Genomic DNA, 23,313 nt, shown 5'->3' with positions numbered 1-23,313 from the left:
GTGTAAAATATCCCATGGCACTATTTCGAAGGAGAGCAGGGGAGTTCTCCCTGGTGTCATCATTCAAAATGATGTCCCCTCAAGCAACATCACAAACAGATTATCTGGTCATCATCTCATTGCTCTTTGTGGGACCTTGTGTGAAAATTGGCTGCCACGTTCCAACAACTTGCATTTATATAGCGCCGTTAATGTAGTAAAACATCCCAAAGCGCCTCACAGGAGCTTTATAAAATAAAATTGGACACCGAGCCACATAAGGAGATATTAGGACGGATGACCAAAAGCTTGGTCAAAGAGTTAGGTTTTAAGAAGCGTTTTAAAAGGAGAGGGTGAGAAGTTTAGGGAGGGAATTTCAGCGTTTAGGGCCTTGGCAACTGAAAACATGGCCACCAATGGGGGAGCGATTCTAATGGGGGATGGGCAAGAGTTACATCAGCACCTCCCACGACTCCCTCCGTACTGCACTTCCAAAGTACTTCATTAGTGGTAAAGTGCTTTCTGGCATCCTGAGGTTGTGAAAGGCACTATATAAATGCAAGCCTTTCTGTAATGTAACACACAAAGTGCTTATTTCAGTCAAAAACTAATATTTAACTTACTGAGATGTGACGCCAAGGTGCAACAATTGCAGGTGTAATGACGTCTTTGAAAAGTTCGACCCGACGAGTGGGTGAGACACCCGGATGTTCAATTGCATAGACAGAAAACGACACATTATAGTCAACCAGTCCGTTCTTTATTCAGAGAACCAAACACGGGAATAGGACTTGTTATCCCATTTACAAAGATACCATACGTTCAGTGCAGCAGTGTAAACCATTTACAGGGGTGACACCTGGCAGTATCAGAGAACCACATTCTCTTGGGCCCAGTGAGTGGTTGTTGGGTCTCCATTTGCTTTAACAGTAATATGTGTTTCGGCATTAACATAAACAATTGGTGCATGGAGGGTTGGGTGTCTCCATTTAATTGGTGTCCTCTTGAGCCTGCACTTATTTAATATAAAATCACCCACACAGGTGGGATGGGGCTGCGAGGGGATAATGGATACTGCACTACTGGTAAGAGTGGAAAAACATTATTGCGAGTATGAAACACGGTACATCACGGTTGTTCTACTCCACAACTGAAAGCACCTCTATAACATTGCGCACAAGAGTTCTGAGGTAGGTTCCTACCTCGACTTTTAACCAATCTTTGTCATTCTGATGAAGGGTACACATGTGAACCGTAGACTGCCTGCTCTCTCTACCGATACTGAGTGACCTGCTATGCCTTTCCAACTTTTTTCTTTTTGCTTCTCTTTCAGACGCTGACTGACCCACTGCACTTCTTTTTCTGTTTTGATTTCAGATTTCCCAGTGGTCACCTATTTTTTTTTTTTTTTTTTTAAACCCCCCCCCCGCCTCTTAACCGGCAACAAAGATAAGGCATTCAAATTACGGGCACGATTAATTGTCAGAATAGACAAACAAAAGAAAGTCTGAAATAAAAAGATACGATACACAGCAAGTCCGTCCCCACCTCTAGAGAAAAGGCAGGTTAATGTGTTGGGAATAACTGTGAAAAGCGGAAGGGGGTGGGGGCAGGACAACAGGTCAAAATGATCACAAACATTTTCACTTCATTCCCCTTTATAATGGATCCATCTGTAACCCATTTTTGTCTTTCTAATGTTTTTTCACCAATTAACTGATTTTATCTTTGTATATCAAGCACTTTATCGCTTCATTCAGCCTTTTTTATATATAAAAAAAACTACTCAGCCTAGTAAACTGTTTTTTTAAAATCACAAGTCAGCATACCAGATTTCTAACTGTCATTGAATACTTCCCTCCTTTAGGAAAGAAAGACTTGGATTTCTATAGCGCCTTTCGCCACCTCAGGATGCCCCAAAGAACTTTACAGCCAAGGAAATATTTCTGAAGGTTAGTTGGCCAGGACCTTGGGAAATCGCCCTCTTCTTTAGTATTATCTATGTAGTCAGAATTAGCCTCCCGTTTAATGTCTCATCTGGAAAAAATGGCATGCCTGGCAATGCGGCACTCCGTCAGTAACTCCACCGAAGTGTCAGCCTGGATGATGTGCTGGATATTGGCGCAGGCTTGGATGAGCCAGCTGGTCATTCCCTGCCCAATTTCATGTGTCCGTTTGTGCTGATGTCCGCAGTGCGGTTTGAACCCACGACCTCCCTCCCACTCCAGAGACTGGAGCAGAAAAATCTAGGCTGACACTCAATGCTGAGGGGGGTTCCGTCTTTCGGATGAGACGTTAAGCCGAGGCCACGTCCGCTCTCTCAGGTGGACGTAAAAGATCCCACGGCACTATTTTGAAGAGCAGGGGAAGTTCTCCCCCAGTATCCTGGCCAATATTTAATCCCTCAATCGACGTAACTAATCAGATTATCTGGTCATCATCACGTTGCTGTTTGTGGGAGCTTGCTGTGCCCAAATTGGCTGCTGCGTTTCCTACAGTACAACAGTGACTGCACTTCAAAAACTGCTTCATTGGCTGTAAAGCGCTTTGGGACGTCCGGAGGTCGTGAAAGGCGCGATATAAATGTAAGTCTTTCTTTCTGACTCAGCAGCGAGTGTTGACAATCGAACCAAGATGACACTTTAGACTGTGTGATTTTAAAAAGGATGTGGATTGCACTTCACATTGAACCTTGACAGGAGGACAAGGCCACAAATTCAAACTAATGAAAAGCAAATTTAGAACTGGGATCAGGAAGTTCTTCACAGAAAGAGTGACCAACACAATGAATGAACTAAAAATAGTGCAGTGGAGACAAAAAGCCTGACACCAGTTAAAAAAACAATTGGATGCTGTGATTGAGGGAAAGGGAAGGAACTGGAATGGCCTTTCTGATCAGCATCTCTCATGAGGGATATTGGGAAAGAGCAGAGGAGTGGGACAAATTGAATAGCTCTTTCAAAGAGCCAGCATAGGCACGATGGGCTGAATGGTCTCCTTCTGTGCTATATGATTCTATGAGGAAAACTGAAGGTCCTAATTTTAACCACCTCAGCCATGATCTAATAGAATGGCGGAACAGGCTTGAGGGGATGAATGGGCTACTCCCGTTCCTACGCTCCACTTCCGAGTGATCAGATTTAAACATAATGGGAACAAGTCTCCAGCATGTCCTGTTGGGAACTGGGTGCGAACTGATGCCAGGTGGAATCAGGCCAGGCTATGATGTCACTTCGCCTTCATGGCCAAACTGTGACTGACAGCACTCGGGTCTAGACTCACACATGATGATGTGGGCGAGTCATCAAGAGGCAACGGGTGCCTGCGGAGCCACCCCCCCGCAGGGAGGTCAATGCCTTCAAGATGGGAGGGGAAGAAAGTGGAGAGAGAAAAAGATGTGGCACAGGGTGACTACAGCGGGAGAGACAGCAGAGAAAAAATGAAACGGGGATCGGGCAGGAAGGTGGAGTTGAGGTAGATCAGCCACGATCTTACTGATTGGCGAAGCAGGCTCGAGGGGCCGAATGGCCTACTCCTATTTCTTATGAAACCATTCCCACCATTGTGGTCTCTTGACTGACAATGTGCCAATCTTGTGCCCAATTATTGGCATTCCATGTGCAGTCACTGAGATTTGGTCGAGACCTCAATTTTCACTTGGGGGGGCCTTCCAGCCAACTGCAAAAGGACTCTTTCCTCCCATCAGTCAGGCTGGTCCCAGAAGTGAAAGGACAGTACGTAACCCATTGCACTACAGAATTAATTTTAGTTCTGCATTATACAGATCATAAAGAAAGCAGTTGTAAGATATGTTTTCCATGCAAAGGGAGATTAGAATATGAAATGCATTAGCACAAGTAGCTACCAAAGATAGACATGTGAAGTGGAAAATTATTAAAGGATGGGGGAAGAGAGCATAAGTTGGGATTAGAGTAGATTATTGCAATGTGGAGGTAGCAGACAGACAGATCGGGCAACTGGATTTCCCTTCCACTGAAGTTTCTATACACAGTAGCACTATCCTCTCGCCGTCTGAAAGAATGAACCTGTATTTATATAGTGCCTTTTGCTACCTCAGGACGTCCCAAATCGCTTTACAGCCAATGAAGTACTTTTGAAGTGTAGTTACTTTGGTGCTGCTAGCAAATGTGGAAACTAAATTTCGCACGGCAAGGTCCCACAAACAGCAATGACTTAAATGACCAGATAACCTGTTTCAGTGATGTTGGTTGAGGGATAAATATTGGCCAGGACCAATGTTCCCTCTAACTTTTTTCGTGCCTTTAAACTGGCTGCACGGCCCATTCAAATTTTCGCACATGCGCGATTTCTTCCATGTAAACGCCGGTGAGTGGCCTGTGTGGGACTTCTAGAATGCTGTGCGGCCGCATGGCTTAGCGGGAACATTGGCCAAGATTCTCCTGCTCTTCTTTCAAATAGTGCCATGGGATCGGTTACTTCCATCTCAGAGGGCAGACGGGACCTCTTGTCAACAGAAGTAATAGTTGCAATGCTCTCTGACCTCACTACGGTTACTTCATTGCTATCACCTGCATTTCACTTAAGTGCAACGGTCGGTATACAAAGATTTTGTATTGTGAAAACTCCTCAGCAGCAACGTTCGAGATAAATAAAAAGGAAAAACTGAACGTTCGAAATAAAAAAAAACAAGTAAATGCTGCAAATACACACAGCAGGCCAGTCAGAATCTGAAGAGAGGTAAAACAGCTTAACACAGATTTTAGTTATGTCCCAATACACCAAAAAATCATTGCAAGTGGAAAGGACAGAGATAGACTTTGGTCGCCCTTTGTAGCCTGAAACCCGATTGCCTCAATTCGCATTTATTTCCACTGTTACGCTGTTGGCTTTGAAACATTACAATCTTTTCACATTCCGCACCGTGTAACATTATTCCATATCAAAACCTTTCGAGGTGCTGCCTGGTAATTTGATCGTAACCATCTCTTTTTAAAAAAAAAAATGCTAATTTGAAGTAATTATTCTCAATATAGTAAGAGGATTTGCCATGTAAAGGCACAGTAATCAGACAAGCTTAGCTAGCCTTTGTGCTGGCATTAAGATGCCACACAGGCCGTCTCCAAACTATTAAAGGTGCAGTATCCTCGACATTTTCCTCGCTCCAAGACTAAGTTGAGAAAAACCCACTTCCAATTGAATCAAAAAACTGGTTCAGTTGGCACGGAGTTGCTCAGGTATAAAGACCATGATGGTCTAGGGTTCAATCCCCTGGCCTGTGCTGAGCTGAGATGGATGATAATAAGAGCTCTTACAATCAGCTTCTACTCCCCTGGGTTAGGGAGCGGGTTCCTGCTCCTGACCATCATTCAATGACCCGTGCCAAAAATGAGCCCATGTGTAAAGCTCAGCTTAGGACAGGCAGGGGGGGTGGGGGGGCGCGATCGGGCTCCATTATGATGCCCCCTGCAGTTGAACAGCCTACCAACAACCGCCGTCTAGACGCAAAATTAAAGAATGGCCACTTGGACCAAGCACTGGAGGGCTTCCAGTGCCTATGGAACAGTACCCTTGACCGTCAATTAGTGTCTTCAGGGAGAAGAGGATGGGAGGGAAAGGGGAGAAAACTGGCAGAATGAGAAAAGAAAGTGTTGCAATCCAAAATGCAGAGACAAATATTCCAGACAGCAGGAACGAGTGCTCTTGTCTGATTAAGAACAGCATCATCCTTTCCGTTTCAATTTTCAGCACTTTTCTCTCCTGAAAGCACTGGTCCTCCCTCTGCCTTGCCCAAGCAGCCATTTCTTCACACGCGAGTCTGGTCAATGAGGCTGTTCCACTGCTGACCGATCCAGTCCTCACTCAGCGGCTACCCGCATACATTGTGCAGCACAGGCACAGGGTGAAGGGAGAGAGAAAGACTTACATTTATAGAGCACCGTTCACAATCTCTAACGAGGCAATGTTTAGAAAGGAAGGTGCTTGCTTTCCATCAACCTACTGCTGGCAACAGACTTCTTGAAGCAAAAACATTGGTGTTTCCAGGACGTCACCTCAAAACAAAATATGCTTAGCAGAAGACCTGACAAGAAAATAAACCGCTTTATGAAAAAGAAAGCTCCACCAATTACTGAGACAGTAAACGATCCATTTGAAAAACTCATCCAGCATTTTCGGGCTACCCAGTCAGGAGCAGGAATTTTGGCCAATTTTCGCCCCCTCCCTTGACCCTGAGATACAGAGACCGCTTGTTGCAACCCAGCAAACATCGGCCGAGCCAACAGAGACCAGGGACACACACCTGGGACCCACCTTTCTACGCCATGCTGGGCGAGACATTACCCAACTGAGGGAACTTGGGGCGACAGTGTACCGAGTTATAATTATTAAGAGGACTTGAGGAGTTCTGAATAAGTTAAGTACAAAAAAAAATCAGTGTTATTTTGAATTTTTTTTGGTTGCATGGAGTTTATTGGCTGCTGAACTACATAATCAATGCAATTGAAAAGAAACTAAACTGCAAAGGTTAGACATCTGTAATGACAATGCTGAAAATACACAACAGGTCCGTCAGCATCTATGGGAGAGAAGAGAGGTTAATGTTTTGGGTGTAGATCATTCCTCAGTTCTATCAAAAGGTCTGAAATGTTAACCTACCTTTTTATACATGCTGACGCACCTGCTGTACATTTCCAGCGTTTTTTGGTTTACATTTTAAGTTGTCGCTAACGGGCTCTACCGAGGCAATGTTTGCGCTGGCTTTCCACCTACCAGCCGGGCTCTGCCGAGGCAATGTTTGCGCTGGCTTTCCACCTACCAGCCCCTACACTATGGCTGGCAACAGACTTCTCAACGTAAAAAACATTGGTGATTCCAGGCTGTCACCTTGAAACAAAATACACTTAGCAGAAGGCCTGACAAGAAAATAAACATCTTTTAGGAAAAAAAGAAACGCCACCGATTACTCCGACACGGTAAATGATCTACTAGGAAAAACTCATCGGCAGCTTTCAGGCGTCCCTCATTTGGTCTGCTTCAGTGTCTGTCCCCAGACCCACAGCTCTCCAATTACCTGCAAACAAAGATAATGATGTTAAAGTAGAAACGCGCCCCACATCATCACCAACATTCACAGGCCTAAAGTAGGCAGCAAATATGGTGACGTTTCTACGTTGAACTGTGTTGATATAGCCAAGAGTGGAGTTCAGAGATCAAGGCATTGACATGTCCAATCACTGCGCAGCAACCAACAAAGCAAATTGAATGCTAAACTATGGAGCCTAAATGGTAGAGTACAAGATAGAGGAACTAAGTTGTGCTTAAACTGTACAGTGTTCTGTAGAGCCAACATCTTGAATTCTGCTCACTGAGATACAAGGAAGACATTCAAGTCCTACAGGAAACAAGTCACAAAGACTGATCCTTATTACCAGGATACTTGAGTTAGGAGGAAAGACTGGAGAAACATGGGCTCTTCCAGCCTTGCAAAGAGACGACTGAGTGGTGACCTTGTAGAGGTAGGTGTATTAGATAGTGATCACTGCTTCAAACTATACCGAAACAGTAGGACAAGGGGGCAGAGTTTTTTTTTTTAAAAAGGTAAATTTAGGTCTTATGTCAAGAAGCTCTTCACACAATCTGTAACCACTACTTATAGATTTTCTTAAGTAGTGGAGGCAAAAATCCTATTGAGAAACAACTGGATCCTAAGGAAGGATATACTTGCCTTAGAAGGCATGCAACAAAGGTTCGCTAGATTGGTTCCTGGGATGAGAGGGTTGTCCTATGAGGAGGGATCGAGTAGGATGGGCCTACATTCTCTGGAGTTTAGAAGAATGAGGTGATCTCATTGAAACATATAACATTTTGAGCACACTTGACAGGGTAGATGCTGAGAGGCTGTTTCCCCTGGCTGGAGAGTCTAGAACTAGGGGGCATAGTCTCAGGATAAGATGTCGGCCATTTAGGACTGAGATGAGGAGAAATTTCTTCACTCAGAGGGTGGTGAATCTTTGGAATTCCCTACCCCAGAGGGCTGTGGAGGCTCAGTCATTGGGTATATTCAAGGCAGAGATCAGTAGATTTTTGGGCACTAAGGGAATCAAGGGATATGGGGATAGTGCAGGAAGGTGGAGTTGAGGTGGACGTTTAGCCACGATACTGAATGGTGGAGCAGGTTCGAGGGGCTGTACGGCCTACTCTTGGACAATGAGCAGGAAAAAGTAGCCACGCTGATTTCCTCTTCTCTCTCCCCTCTTAGGCTGGGCACCACAATGCCAACTGTAGCGATCCCCTTCTTCATCACCAATACTGGCATGGCTGAGTGCTGGTAACTCTGCACGAATGGAGGTCCCATTCTCAGATCTCCTCAAGTCTGTACAGTGCAGTCCCTGCACAGGGAGGTTTATGTACGAATCATTGAGGAAACGCTTTGCCTGTCTAATTGAGATTTTGTGGAAGTTCATTTTATGTCAGAGTCCCAGCATTTATCTGCTTAATGTTTACTGGATACTTTGGTGGGCTCAGGCTGGGAAAAGAGAATCAATCTGATAAAGGTCCCATTCTAATGAAGTGTGCTGATGGAGATTTTAACCTGGTTAACTTCACTCGTATGGGCCAGCTGAAATGGATGTTTTCTGGGCTTTGTTTTGAAGTGCTCAAGAGACGCTACTTTACACTCCTTAGTCTCAGTTTGGTAACAGTAAGTACTACAAAATCAAGGCAGCAAAAATAGAATTGAAACCCACGAAGAAACTCTATGGCCAGAATATTCCCCTAAAGTGGGTTTGGAGCATGGGGGGCAGTTAATCTGTTAAAAATGGGATTCCCAACCTGATCACGCCTCCAACTTCCAGTTTTACCAGGGTCAGGGGCGGGCAACCAACCCACTTCCCCGGGGACGCTACCTTAATTTAAATATTGTAATGAGGCTGGAAGACTCTTTTTTTGCCCGTCCATTTTGTGTTTAACTGCCTGTGGATGGGTTTCACACAATTCGTGAAACCTGACAGTTAAAGTGAGGAGAGGACTGCTCATCCAGGAGGCAAGTGGATTTATACCTACCTCCTGGATCCAGGGTCCCTACCTAACCCACCCCCCGCGATCGGTGGCCCCCCCACGAGGCTGCTGATCGCCTTCCCAGGCCTCACCTCCCCCCACATACCCAAATGACGATTATGCGGCTGGCTACGATCCTCCGGTGACTGGCCCCGATCCTCTCTCCACCCCGACCCCTGCTCTACCCCCTCATCCGATCCCTGCTGATGCTCTCTCCCTCCCCACCCGATGCTCTCTCCCCCCCTCCCGATCCCTGACCCCTGCTGATGCTCTCTCTCCCCCCTCCCAATCCCCGACCCCTGCCGATGCGCTCTCCCCCCTCCCAATCCCCGACCCCTGCCAATGCGCTCTCCCCCCTCCCAATCCCCGACCCCTGCCGGTTGCCGCTCTCCCCGACCTCTGCCGATGCTCTCTTCCCCCTCTCCCTCCCCCCACACCGCCCCCCCCCCCCCCACCTCCCGATTCCCGCTACTCCCTCCAGTGATCAGACTCCAGGACCGGATCGGCCCCTCGCTTCTGAGGCCTACCCGCCCATAAGCCAGCCAGCCTCTCAAGCTGGCTGGCTGCGGGCAGGAATCTGAGGCCTCACATTCAAATCAGGCCCTGCCGTTAAAGTCGACAGGGCCTGCGGGAAACCTGGCCTCCCACCCGCCTCGGAGGCCCCCTGCCCCCAATCCACCTCCCTGGGGTAAATTCCGGCCTATGGGTCACTACTTATCAGTAATGGGACAGGAGGAGCTTTATAGGAACACGAGGTAACAGAGAAGGTTGACCAAGGTAGTGCAGTAGATGTATATATGGACTTTCGGAAAGCATTTGACAAAGTGCCACACAGGAGGCTTGTAAAGAAATGGAAGCCCATGGAATTAAGGGGAAAATGACGGTATGGATATGGAAGTGGCTCAGTGACAGGCAGCAGAGGGTGGTGGTGGATGGATGTTTTGCAGACTGGGAGGTGGTTTGCAGTGGTGTCCCTCAAGGGTCAGTTTTGGGTCCATTACTCTCTTCAATTTTTATAAACGACCTAGACTCGGGTGTGGGGAGCAGCATTATAAAGTTTGCAGGTGATACGAAACTTGGTAACGGAATAGACAGTGATGAGGATAGTTGTAGACTTCAGGATAACAGACAGGATGATTAAATGGGCAGAAGCACGGCAGATGGAGTTCAATGCACAGGAAGAAGTGTGAAGCGGTGCACTTTAGGAGGACGAATATGGAAAAACAGTTTACTATAAATGGCACGATTTTGAAAAGTGTAGATGAGCAGAGACACCTTGGTGGCCATACACAAATCCTTAAAGGTGACAGGGCAAGTTGTTAAGGTGGTTAAAAAAGCATAGGGGTTACTTGTGTTTATAAATAGTTCCATAGAATATAAAAGCAAAGAGATCAGCAGAACTTTACAAATCACTGATTAGGCTTCAGCTGGAGTATTGTTGACAATTCTGGGCCCCACACTTCAGGAAAGATGTAAAGGCTTTAGAAAGGGTGCAGAGGAGGTTTACCAGGGTGTTACACGAGTAGATAGTGAAAAACAATTCCCCCTGGCAAGTGGGTCAATAACCATAGATCATCGATTTAAAATCGTTGGCAAAAGATCTAGAGGGGAGATGAGGAGAATTTTTTTCACTCAGAGTGGTTGGGATCTGGAACGCTGTAGCGAAAAGCTGATTCCATGAATAATTTTAAAAGGGGGTTTGGACAGGTACTTGTGGATGAGAAACCTACAGGGTTACGGACAAAATGCCGGGGATGTGGGACGGAGCACTCTGCTCTTTCAAAGAGACAGCACAGGCACTACGGGCGGAATGGCCTCCTTACGTGTTGTATGTTTCTATGATTCAATGGTTGGTGACGATAGGAAGGTACAGGATAGAGAAGACCATTGTGGTCCAACTGGCTGGTCCCAGTATTTAGGGACTATATGTCCTACAAACCCCCTCGACCAAACATTTCTCCAGGTACTTATTCAACTCTGAACTGCTGAAATCAGTCCCTTTGACAGTCTGTTCCATTCATTCACCACCCTCTGCGTAAATTAGTTAAATCTAAACTGTCTCTTCAACATGAATCAGTGATGGGACAGTGGAATTTGGTGGGTCAGTAGGAACTCAATGGGTCAGCGTCTATCAGTGATGGGACAGGAGGAACTTTATGGGTCAGTACGCAGTGATAAGAACTCTAAGGGTAAGTAGCCCATCTTATCAGTGTTGAGTCTAATTGTCTGCCTTCTTCTCATTGAATAGTACAGCACAGGAGGCGGCCATTTGGCCCATCGAGTCTGCGCCGGCTCTTTCGAAGAGCAATCCAGTTAGTCCCACTCCCCCGCTCTTTCCCCATATCCCTGCAATTTTTTCTCCACATATTTATCCAACTCCCTTTTGAAGGTTACTATTGAATCTGTATCCACCGCCCTATCAGGCAGTGCATTCCAGATCCTAACCACTCGTTGAGTGAAAAAGATTTTCCTCATGTCGCCTCGGGTTCTTTTGCCAATCACCCTAAATCTGCGCCCTCTGGTTATCGACTCTTCAGCCATTGGAAACAGTTTCTCTTTATTTACTCCATCTAAACCCTTAATGATTTTAAACACCTCTATCAGATCTCCTCTTGGCCTTCTCTGCTCCAAGGAGAACAACCCCAGCTTCCCTAGTCTATCCACGTAACTGTAATCCCTCATCCCTGGAACCATTCCAGTAAATCACTCTGCACCCTCTCCAAAGCCTTCACGTCCTTCCTGAAGTGTGGTGCCCAGAATTGGACACAATACTCCAGCTGGGGCCAAACTAGTGTTTTATACAGGTTATGAGAACTTCCTGGCTTTTGCACTCTCTGCCTCTAGTTATAAAGTCCAGGATCCCGTATGCTTTATTAACAGCTTCGTTAACCTGTCCTGCCACCTTCAGTGATTTGTGCACAAACACTCCCAGGTCTCTCTGTTTTTGCACCCCCTTTAAAATCGTACCATTTCGTGTGTATGGTCTCCTCATTCTTCCAACCAAAATGTATCACCTCACACTTCTCTGCGCTGATTTTCATCTGCCATGTGTCTGCCCATTCCACCAGCCTGTCTATGTCTCTTAAAGTCTACTGCTATCCTCCTCACTGTTAACTGTACTTCCAAGTTTTGTGTCATCTGCAAATTTCAAAATTGTGCCCTTACCCACAAGTCCAAGTTATTAATGTATATCAGAAACAGCAGTGGTCCTAGTACAGAACCCTGGGGAACTCCACTGAAAACCTCCCCCAATGTCCGAAAAACAGCCAGTCACCACAACTCTGTTTTCTATCTCTTAGCCAATTTTGTATCCATACTGCTACTGCCTCTTTTATCTCATAGGCTTCAATTTTGCTAACAAGTCTATTGTGGTATTTTATCAAACGTCTTTTGAAAGTCCATGTACACATCAACTGCACTGCCCTCATCCACCCGCTCTGTTACCTCACCAAAAAACTCAATCAAGTTAGTCAATCACGATTTGACCTTAACAAATCCGTGCTGGCGTTCCTTAATTAATCCACACTTGGCCAAGTGGCTGTTAATTTTCTCCCGGATTATTGTTTCTAATAGCTTCCTCACCACCGACGTTAAACGGACTGGCCTGTAACTGCCAGGTTTATCCTTCTCCCCTTTTTTGAACAAGGGTGTAACATTTGCAATCCTCCAGTCCTCTGACACCACCCCCGTATCCGAGGAGGATTGGAAGGTTGTGGCCAGCACCTCCGCAATTTCTACCCTTACTTCCCTCAGCAACCTAGGAAGCATCCCATCCGGACCGGGTGACTTATCCACTTTAATTACCGTCAGCCTTTCTAGTACCTCCTCTTTATTATTATCTCATTCAGTATCCCAGCAACCTCCTTGTTTATCATAGTTTCTCCTTAAGGAACTGACTGCTATTGGGATATAGTTTAAAGGACACCAGCAACCCTCTGGCACCTCACTCATGTGGCCATTCTTTGTGTTAGACTAGACAACGAGCATTATTTGGCTGTCTGGCTATGTGGGGAGGAGGCATCACAATTGAGTCCTATTCTGTCCTCATGGCCACACACGTGTATTTACCAGCAATAAGGAGCATGAACACTGGCTGATTTTTCCCTTCTCTAGGCCAAGGTTGCTTAGGTCCACTGTAGCCACCCTACCTGGGCTAGCTAACTCACCGCAGTCCGAGGTTAAGATCAGGGACTTTCTTCAGATTTTCATTTCAATGCTTCAGATACTCACTTTTAGCTCTTCATAATGGAATGAGCTTTTTATAAAGTTTTCAAACTTCTGTTGGGTCTTCGGTAGGGGCTGCCCCTGGGAAGCAAGAATACTCCAGCTCAGTGTCGCAGAAAGCACAAGGTTTTACTTCTCACATCCTACAGACTGGCATGAGATTTGCACGAAAATATAATCTGGAGATATATATATATTATCAAAGAAGAGAGAAGGGGGGGGAGGGCGGGTGCGAGGGGGAGGGCGAGGGCGAGGGCGAGGGCGAGGGCGAGGGCGAGGGCGAGGGCGAGGGGGAGGGGGAGGGGGAGGGGGAGGGCGAGGGGGAGGGCGAGGGGGAGGGCGAGGGCGAGGGCGAGGGGGAGGGCGAGGGGGAGGGCGAGGGGGAGGGCGAGGGGGAGGGCGAGGGCGAGGGCGAGGGCGAGGGCGAGGGGGAGGGCGAGGGCGAGGGGGAGGGGGGAGGGGGAGGGGGAGGGGGAGGGGGAGGGGGAGGGGGAGGGCGAGGGCGAGGGGGAGGGCGAGGGGGAGGGGGAGGGGGAGGGGGAGGGGGAGGGGGAGGGCGAGGGGGAGGGGGGAGGGGGAGGGCGAGGGGGAGGGCGAGGGCGAGGGCGAGGGGCGAGGGCGAGGGCGAGGGCGAGGGCGAGGGCGAGGGCGAGGGCGAGGGCGAGGGCGAGGGCGAGGGCGAGGGCGAGGGGGGAGGGCGAGGGGGAGGGCGAGGGGGAGGGCGAGGGGGAGGGCGAGGGGGAGGGCGAGGGGGAGGGCGAGGGGGAGGGCGAGGGGGAGGGCGAGGGGGAGGGCGAGGGGGGAGGGCGAGGGGGAGGGCGAGGGGGAGGGCGAGGGGGAGGGCGAGGGGGAGGGCGAGGGGGAGGGCGAGGGGGAGGGCGAGGGGGAGGGGGAGGGGGAGGGCGAGGGGGAGGGCGAGGGGGAGGGCGAGGGGGAGGGCGAGGGGGAGGGCGAGGGGAGGGCGAGGGGGAGGGCGAGGGGGAGGGCGAGGGGGAGGGCGAGGGGGAGGGCGAGGGGGAGGGCGAGGGGGAGGGCGAGGGGGAGGGCGAGGGGGAGGGCGAGGGGGAGGGCGAGGGGGAGGGCGAGGGGGGAGGGGCGAGGGGGAGGGGGAGGGCGAGGGGGGAGGGCGAGGGGGTGAGGGCGAGGGGGAGGGCGAGGGGGAGGGCGAGGGGGAGGGCGGGCGAGGGCGGGAGGGAGGGCGGGTGAGGGGGGGCGGGAGGGAGGGCGGGTGAGGGGGCGAGAGGGAGGGCGGGTGAGGGGGGCGAGAGGGAGGGCGGGTGAGGGGGGCGAGAGGGAGGGCGGGTGAGGGGGGCGAGAGGGAGGGCGGGTGAGGGGGGCGAGAGGGAGGGCGGGTGAGGGGGCGAGAGGGAGGGCGGGTGAGGGGGCGAGAGGGAGGGCGGGTGAGGGGGGCGAGAGGGAGGGCGGGTGAGGGGGGCGAGAGGGAGGGCGGGTGAGGGGGGCGAGAGGGAGGGCGGGTGAGGGGGGCGAGAGGGAGGGCGGGTGAGGGGGGCGAGAGGGAGGGCGGGTGAGGGGGGCGAGAGGGAGGGCGGGTGAGGGGGGCGAGAGGGAGGGCGGGTGAGGGGGGCGAGAGGGAGGGCGGGTGAGGGGGGCGAGAGGGAGGGCGGGTGAGGGGGGCGAGAGGGAGGGCGGGTGAGGGGGGCGAGGGGGGCGAGAGGGAGGGCGGGTGAGGGGGGCGAGAGGGAGGGCGGGTGAGGGGGGCGAGAGGGAGGGCGGGTGAGGGGGGCGAGAGGGAGGGCGGGTGAGGGGGCGAGAGGGAGGGCGGGTGAGGGGGGCGAGAGGGAGGGCGGGTGAGGGGGGCGAGAGGGAGGGCGGGTGAGGGGGCGAGAGGGAGGGCGGGTGAGGGGGGCGAGAGGGAGGGCGGGTGAGGGGGGCGAGAGGGAGGGCGGGTGAGGGGGGCGAGAGGGAGGGCGGGTGAGGGGGGCGAGAGGGAGGGCGGGTGAGGGGGGCGAGAGGGAGGGCGGGTGAGGGGGGCGAGAGGGAGGGCGGGTGAGGGGGGCGAGAGGGAGGGCGGGTGAGGGGGGCGAGAGGGAGGGCGGGTGAGGGGGCGAGAGGGAGGGCGGGTGAGGGGGGCGAGAGGGAGGGCGGGTGAGGGGGGCGAGAGGGAGGGCGGGTGAGGGGGCGAGAGGGAGGGCGGGTGAGGGGGGCGAGAGGGAGGGCGGGTGAGGGGGCGAGAGGGAGGGCGGGTGAGGGGGCGAGAGGGAGGGCGGGTGAGGGGGCGGGAAGGTGAGGGGGAGAGAGAGAGAGAGAGAGAGAGAGAGAGAGAGAGAGAGAGAGAGAGAGAGAGGGAGGGTGAGGAGGGGAGAGAGAGAGGGAAGGAAGGTGAGGGGGAGGGAGGGAAGGAAGGTGAGGGGGAGGGAGGGAAGGGGAGGGGGTGGGAGGGAAGGGGAGGGAAGTTGCATTTATATAGCACCTTTCACTTCCTCAGGATGCCCAATGACAAAATAAAAAAGTCTCCCATGATCACTGTGAACATAGCATACACCAATAGCGAACTGGGGATACAGTCTAAGATTCCATTGGGTCATGAAGAGTTCATCCCGTTCCAGCTTTGTAACTTTGTAAATGGGGTTGCGGTCGCACTCCCGCTGAAGTTATGAACTTCGATCGCTTGAAGGGGTTGGAGAGGAATTTCTCCCTCATTAGCCCTGGGTTTTTCTCTGGTATATTGCCTCGCCCAGGAGATTACATGGCTGCGGTGCATAGGAAGTATTCAGTCATGATGCTCCAGCCATCAGGAGTGTGGGACAGGCTTAATGGACTAGGTGGTCTTTTCCTGCCCTTCATATTCGTATGTTCATATGGAACAGGAAATTCACTCCCACTGTTTCCACTACCTCAACACTGGAATTCTTCATCTTACTTTGGTCTTCCCTTCTACTCTATCAAACCTTGCTGGTTTACCAAATGAACAAAAAACTATAAAACAAGATAGCAGGTACAATAAAAGGCCATTCTGCCAATTCAGTTCATTGTGATCCAAGTTCTGTTTCAGGATGCCATGCGACTAATTTTCATCCATTAACCCATGTAAATTCTACTACCATCAATCTAATTTCAGTGGAAAACTCAGTGAAGTCAGTATTTACTCTGCTACATCCCTTCGAGATCGTAACAACTTGCAGCAAGGCTTCCGGTCGCCTGTCATTTTAATTCACCGCCCCATTCCCACTCAGACCTCACCGTACTCAGGCTCTTGCATTGTTCCACGGAAACCCAGCGTAAGCTCGAGGAACAGCACCTCATCTTCCGATTAGGCACTTTACAGCCTTCCGGACTCAATATTGAGTTCAACAATTTCAGATCATAACCTCGGCCCCTATTACATTTTTACTTATATTTTTTATCCACACCTTTGTTTTTTGGCCCTTCCCCCTTTTTTTCTCTCTCCCACATGGCAGCTGTCTCCCATTCTGCCAGCGCATTTCACACCTCATCTAGAGCCGTCTTTTGTCTCCACTAGTCCCACCACCATCTCGTCTGGTTTTGAATACCTCTTAATGTCTCTTCACTTCTCTTTTGTTCTCTCATCCCCATTTCCCAGCCACCAAACTGGCCTTTTAATCGGTTTCATTTCCTGTGTTTTTTCAGTCTTGACGAAGGGTTTTGACCTGAAACGTTGACTCTATTTCTCTCTCCACGGATGTTGCCTGGCCTGCTGAGTTTTTCCAGCATTTTCTGCAGCATAGCAAAATGCCCCAAGGCGCTTCACAGGATCATTGTCAATCAAAATTTGACACCGTCGCCCAGGTGAAATTGTGAGCTTCTGGTTTGCCTGACCGCCGGGAACAATACTCAAGGTTCCAAAGAGTAATTGCATCCAATCTCGATTTAAATCCGTCACTACCTCCCAAAGCAAGTTTCTGATTTCCTCTCATTGATTCTTAACTCTCTATAAAGCCCGCTCTAAAGGCTTGAGCACAAAAAACTCGAGGCGGACACTCCAGCACAGTACTGAGGGAGTGCTGCACTGTCGGAGGTGATGTAGAAACATAGAAGATAGGAGCAGGAGTAGGCCATTCGGCCCTTCGAGCCTGCTCCGCCATTCAACGAGATCATGGCTGATCATCCAAACCCTAGCACCCGGTCCCTATACCGACAGCCATCCCACCCAAGCCCTATCCCCGTAACCCCGCGTATTTAATCCCCCCTAACACTAAGGGCCAATTTTTATCATGGCCAATCAACCTAACCCGCACATCTTTGGACTGTGGGAGGAAACCGGAGCACCCGGAGGAAACCCACGCAAACACGGGGAGAATGTGCAAACTCCACACAGACAGTCACCCGAGGCCGGATTTGAACCCGGGTCCCTGGCGCTGTGAGGCAACAGTGCTAACCACTATGCCACCGTGCTGCCCACGGATGAGACGTTAAACCGAGGCCCCGTCTGCCCTCTCAAGTCGATGTGAAAGATCCCATGGCGTTATTTCAAAGGGGAACAGGGGCACTCTCCCTGGTGTCCGGGCCAATATTTATCCCTTAAACATTACGAAAACAGATTTATCTGGTCATCATCACTTTGCTGGATCTTGCTGTGCTCAAATTGGCTGCCGTATTTCCTACATTACAACAGTGACTACACTTCAAAAGTCCTTCAAGATGCTGTATGAGGTCCTGAGGTTGTGAAAGGCACTATATAAATGCAATTTTTTCTTTTATTCCCTTCCTTCTACAATTTACAAGTATTTAAATCTCAAGCTTGGTATCATATAATTACTACTTCTTCATTTATCTCATTCTTTCTCCTACACTTCTCACCCCTGGTTGTGCACTGTAGGCCTTGGCCGTTAACCAGGTTTGGCAGTAAAAGGAAATATAAATCCTGCTCACCAACGTGAATGTAACAGCTTTCATCAAAACAAAATAAAACCAATAATGAATAAAGCTACTGCTTACCTTTTCAACCATGGTCTTCATTTTGGTTTTAATATCATCTACAGTGGGTACAATCTTGGGGCTTTTCAGTAGTTTTGATTTGTCTTCTTGCTTTCTGTTCGTTTCTGGAGTCTGCCAAAGGAAGAGATAACGGCATTGGTTTTCTTCACACGGTACTTAAATAAGCAACTTCACATCCCTGTATAGACTCTTTTCCCCTCTGAACCATAGATCAATAGAACTATCATATTATACATGCATCTAGAAAATCCATCACCCCTGAAAGTGTCAAATTTGTAACCTGCCATAATAAAATGGCAACTGAGCGCCTGCTGCCCTTGTCCTTCTAGGTGGTAGAGGTCACGGGTTTGGGAGGTGCTGCCAAAGAAGCCTTGGCGAGTTGCTGCAGTGCATCTTGTAGATGGTACACACTGCAACCATGGTGGTGGAGGGAGTGAATGTTTAAGGTCGATGGGGCGCCAATCAAGCGGGCTGCTTTGTCCTGGATGGAGTCGAGCTTCTTGAGTGTTGTTGGAGCTGCACGCATCCAGGCAAGTGGAGAGAATTCCATCACACTCCTGACTTGTGCCTTGTAGATGGTGGAAAGGCTTTGGGGAGCCAGGCAGTGAGTCACTCGCTGCAGAATACGCAGCCTCTGACCTGCACTTGTAGCCACAGTATTTATGTGGCTGGTCCAGTTGAGTTTCTGGTCAATGGTGACCTCCAGGATGTTGATGGTGGGGGGATTAAACAATGGTAACACCATTGAATGTCAAGGAGAGGTGGTTAGAATTGGCACTTGTGTGGCGCGAATGTTACCTGCCACTTATCAGCCTAAGCCTGAATGTTGTCCAGGTCTTGTTGCATGTGGGCATGGACTGCTTCATTATCTGAGGAGTTGCGAATGGAACTGGACACTGTGCAATCATCAGCGAACATCCCAACTTCTGACCTTACGACGGAGGGAAGGTCATTGAAGAAGCAGCTGAAGATGGTTGGGCCGAGGACACTGCCCTGAAGAACTCCTGCAGCAAATTACCACAACAACAGCAGCAATTAGCTTCTAACTGACCTCAGACTATGCCTAGTTAAATCTCTTCCCCAACCTCTGTGGCCCTAAAGGGACAGGCCAGGTTAACAGAAAGTTTTCCTCAAAGCAGTCTCTTTACATTTCATAGAATCATACAGCACAGGTGGTGGCCATTTGGCCCATCGTGCCTGTGCTGGCTCCTTGATAACTTCCTAATTTATTAGGAAGTAAACATAAACATGCCATACCATATTATATGATAAACTGATTACAAGATGTAAAGCCCCCCCGTTATAAAATGGTGTATCCTCTGACTTACTGTGAGCAACACCACAAGCAATCCTCCAGTAAATGTGCAAACTGATAGCACGGGTCCAGGCCACAAGGTGGCACGCAGCACGTTAAGTCATCATAGAATCATATGCCATTCGGCCCATCGTGCCTGTACCAGCTCTTTGAAAGAGCTATCCAATTAGTCCCACTCACCCTGCTCTTTCTCCAATTTCCTTTTGAAATTTACTATTCAACCTGCTTCCAACGCCCTTTCAGGCAGTGCATCCCAGATTATGAAAACCCATTGCATTAAAAAATTCTCATTTCTCCCTCGTTTTTTTCCTCAAATTATCTAAAATCTGTGTCCTCTGGTTACCGACCGTCCTGCCAGTGGAAACTCTTTCTCCCTATTCACGATGAAAACCTTTCACAATTCTGAACACTTCTATTAAAGCTCCTGTTAACCTTCTCTGCTCTAAGGAGAACAATCCCAGCTTCTCGAGTGTTCCCAATGAGAGAGGTTGGAGGAACAATGAAGAGATGTTTCCTTTACCTAACGAAGGATTAAGCAAATGGCATAAGAACATCAACATTTATTGAAGAATCATGCTAAGGCACTTCCTCAATGGCTCAATGAGTAATTACAATGGCCAACTGAGTGTTAGCTGTGGCTCAGTTGGCAGCACTCTCGCCCGAGTCAGAAGGTTGTGGGTTCAAATCCCAATCCGGAGAAATGCGCACAAAAATCTAGTCTGGCACTCTAGTGCAGTACCGAGGGAATGCTGCACTGTCAGAGGTGCCATCTTTCGGATGAGACGTTAAACCGAGACTCCATCTACTCGCTTGGGTGGTCGAAATGGATCCCATGGCACTATTACGAAGAGGCGCAGCAGAGCTATCCCCAGTGTCCTGGCCAATATTTATCCCTCAATTAACATCACTAAAAAACAGATTAGCTGGTCATTATCACATTGTTGCACAAAATGGCTGCCACGTTTCCCTACATTATAACAGTGACTACACATCAAAATGTCCGTCATTGGCTGTAAAGCGCTTTGGGACGTCCTGAGGTCATGAAAGATGCTATATAAATGTAAGTCTTTCTTTCTTTCTTTCCATTAGCAACTGAGCCCTAAAGGACAAAGAGCTCCTGGGTTCAACCAGGGCCACAGTAAAAGTGTTAGATCTAGCTTCAATATCTAGGCAGGGAGGAGAAAGTCAACCGTTTCTAGTGATTCTTGCTGGAAATTGTATGATTCCAATTGAGGAATTGCCTTTTCTCAAAAATAAAAGACTTCAAGGTGACCCAATTGAAGTTATCAAGATAATGAAGAGGATAGATAAAGCTTTGAAATAGCTGATCCAAGGAATGTGTTCATTGTGATGAAGAGTTCAAATACCAGGCCACTGAAAGTTGACAGCAAGAAGGGAAGTGAGGTGGAACTTCTCACCCAAAAAGTAATAAGACTTGTCTAATAAATTACCAGGAAAGCCCATTGAAGTAGACAGTATAAATGGTTCAAGAGTTCAGATGCAGTTCTGAAGACAGAAGGGATTGAGGGGATATAGTGAAAAGATGGGTATAGGGCAACCTATTAAAGAGGGGGAGGCTTGTTGGGCACAATGGCACTTCTCCCATTCCTAAAAAAAAGCTTATATTTTTCTGATTCTCATCCCATTGACTGCTGTTAAGGGTCCGGAGTTACACCAAGCTGGCCAGCACAAATAGAAACATAGAAGATAGGAGCAGGAGTAGGCCATTCGGCCCCTCGAACCTGCTCTGCCATTCAATGAGATCATGGCTGATCATCCAAACTGAATACCCTGTCCCTGCCTTCTCCCCATATCCCTTGATCCTTTAGCCTTAAGAAATATATCTAACTCCTTCTTGAATATATTTAATGAATTGGCCTCAACTGCCTTCTGTGGTAGAGAATTCCACAGGTTCACCACTCTCTGGGTGAAGAAATTCCTCCTCATCTGTGTCCTAAATGGCTTACCCCTTATCCTTAGACTGTGACCCCTGGTTCTGGACTCCCCGGCCATCGGGAACATCCTTCCTGCATCTAGTCTGTCTAGTCCTGTTAGAATTTTATAAGTTTCAATGAGATCCCCTCTCATTCTTCTAAACTCCAGCGAGTATAAGCCCAATCAACCCAATCTCTCCTCATACGTCATTCCTGCCATCCCAGGTATCAGTCTGGTGAATCTTCGCTGCACTCCCCCCATGGCAAGAACATCCTTCCTCAGATAAGGCGACCAAAACTGCACACAATACTCAGGATGTGGTCTCACCAAGGCCCTGTACAACTGCAGCAAGACATTATTGCTCCTGTACTCGAATCCTCTCGCAACGAAGGCCAACATACCATTTGCCTTCTTAACCGCCTGCTGCACCTGCATGCTTACCTTGAGCGACTGGTGCACAAGGACACCCAAGCCTCGTTGTAGTTCCCCTTCTCCCAATCTATTACCGTTCAGATAATAATCTGCCTTCCTGTTTCTGCCACCAAAGTGCATAACCTTGCATTTATCCACATTATACTGCATCTGCCATACATCTGCCCAATCACCCAACCTGTCCAAATCATACTGGAGTTTCTCGGCATCCTCCTCACAGCACACACGCCCACCCAGCTTTGTGTCGTCTGCAAACTTGGAGATATTACATCTAGTTCCCTTGTCTAGATCATTAATATATATTGTGAATAGCTGGGGTCCGAGGACCGATCCCTGCTAGTCACTGCCTGCCACTCGGAAAAAGGCCCGTTTATTCCAACTCTTTGCTTCCTGTCTGCCAACCAGTTCTCTATCCAAGTCAGTACCTTGCCCCCACTCCCATGTGCCTTAACTTTACACACTAATCTCTTATGCGGGACCTTATCGAAAGCCTTCTGAAAGTCCAAATACACCACATCCACTGGTTCTCCCTTATCTATTCTACCAGTTACATCCTTAAAAAAGTCCAGTAGATTAGTCAAGCACGATTTACCTTTTGTAAATCCATGTTGACTTTGTCCGATCCTGTCACTGTTTTCCAAGTGCTCTGCTAATTACATCTTTTATAATGGACTCTAGCATTTTCCCCTCAACCGATGTCAGGCTTACCGGTCTGTAATTCCCCATTTTCTCTCTACCACCTTTTTTGAATAGTGGGGTAACATTAGCTACCCTCCAATCCATGGGTACTGTTCCAGATTCCATCGAATGTTGGAAGATGATCAGCAATGCATCCACTATTTCTAGGGCCACTTCCTTAAGTACCCTAGGATGTAGATCATCAGGCCCTGGGGATTTATCGGCCTTCAATCCCATCAATTTTCCTAACACCATTTCCCTACAAATACTGATTTCTTTCCGTTCCTCCCTTTCATCAGACCCTATGTTCCCCGACATTTCCGGGAAGTTATTTGTGTCCTCCTTTGTGAAGACAGAACCAAAGTATGTATTTAATTGGTCTGCCATTTCTTTGTTCCCCATTAGAAATTCCCCTGATTCTGACTGTAAGGGACCTACGCTTGACTTCACCAATTTTTTTCTCTTCACATATCTATAAAAGCTTTTACAGTCAGTTTTTATGTTCCCTGCAAGCTTACTCTCATATTCTATTTTCCCTTTCTTAATTAATCCCTTTGTCCTCCTTTGTTGACTCCTAAACTGCTCCCAATCCTCAGCATTATTGCTTTTTCTAGCCAATTTATATGTCCTCTCCTTGGATCTTATGCTATCCCTAATTTCCCTTGTTAGCCACGGTTGAGTCACCTTTTTTGTTTTATTTTTATGCCAAACTGGGATGAACAAATTGTGTAGCTCATCCATTCGGTCTTTGAATGTTTGCCATTGCCTATCCACCGTCAACCCTTTGAGCGCCATTC

General features: G+C 48.8%; 1 protein-coding gene across 2 annotated transcripts in view; it reads right to left on the bottom strand.

Moving 5' to 3' along the window:
* Positions 1–717: 717 nt before the first annotated feature.
* LOC147123770 (nucleophosmin-like) overlaps positions 718–23,313 on the bottom strand; it is a 121,422-nt gene continuing 98,826 nt past the window's right edge. The window contains exons 8-10 of one of the 2 annotated variants that reach the window (XM_085975826.1): positions 18,157–18,267; positions 13,246–13,320; positions 718–7,030 (exon numbers count right to left, since the gene is read on the bottom strand). In XM_085975826.1, coding sequence (XP_085831952.1) covers positions 6,980–7,030; positions 13,246–13,320; positions 18,157–18,267 — 237 coding nt within the window. In that variant the 3' untranslated portion in view covers positions 718–6,979. The remainder of the gene's footprint in view (positions 7,031–13,245; positions 13,321–18,156; positions 18,268–23,313) is intronic. The other variant, XM_085975836.1, reaches the window with a different exon arrangement.

The sequence above is a fragment of the Somniosus microcephalus genome, chromosome 2, assembly GCF_052327205.1.
Source record: "Somniosus microcephalus isolate GS21.2 chromosome 2, FLI_Smic_1.0, whole genome shotgun sequence".
Taxonomy (NCBI): Eukaryota; Metazoa; Chordata; class Chondrichthyes; order Squaliformes; family Somniosidae; genus Somniosus; species Somniosus microcephalus.
This window is presented reverse-complemented; position numbering and strand designations above follow the sequence as displayed.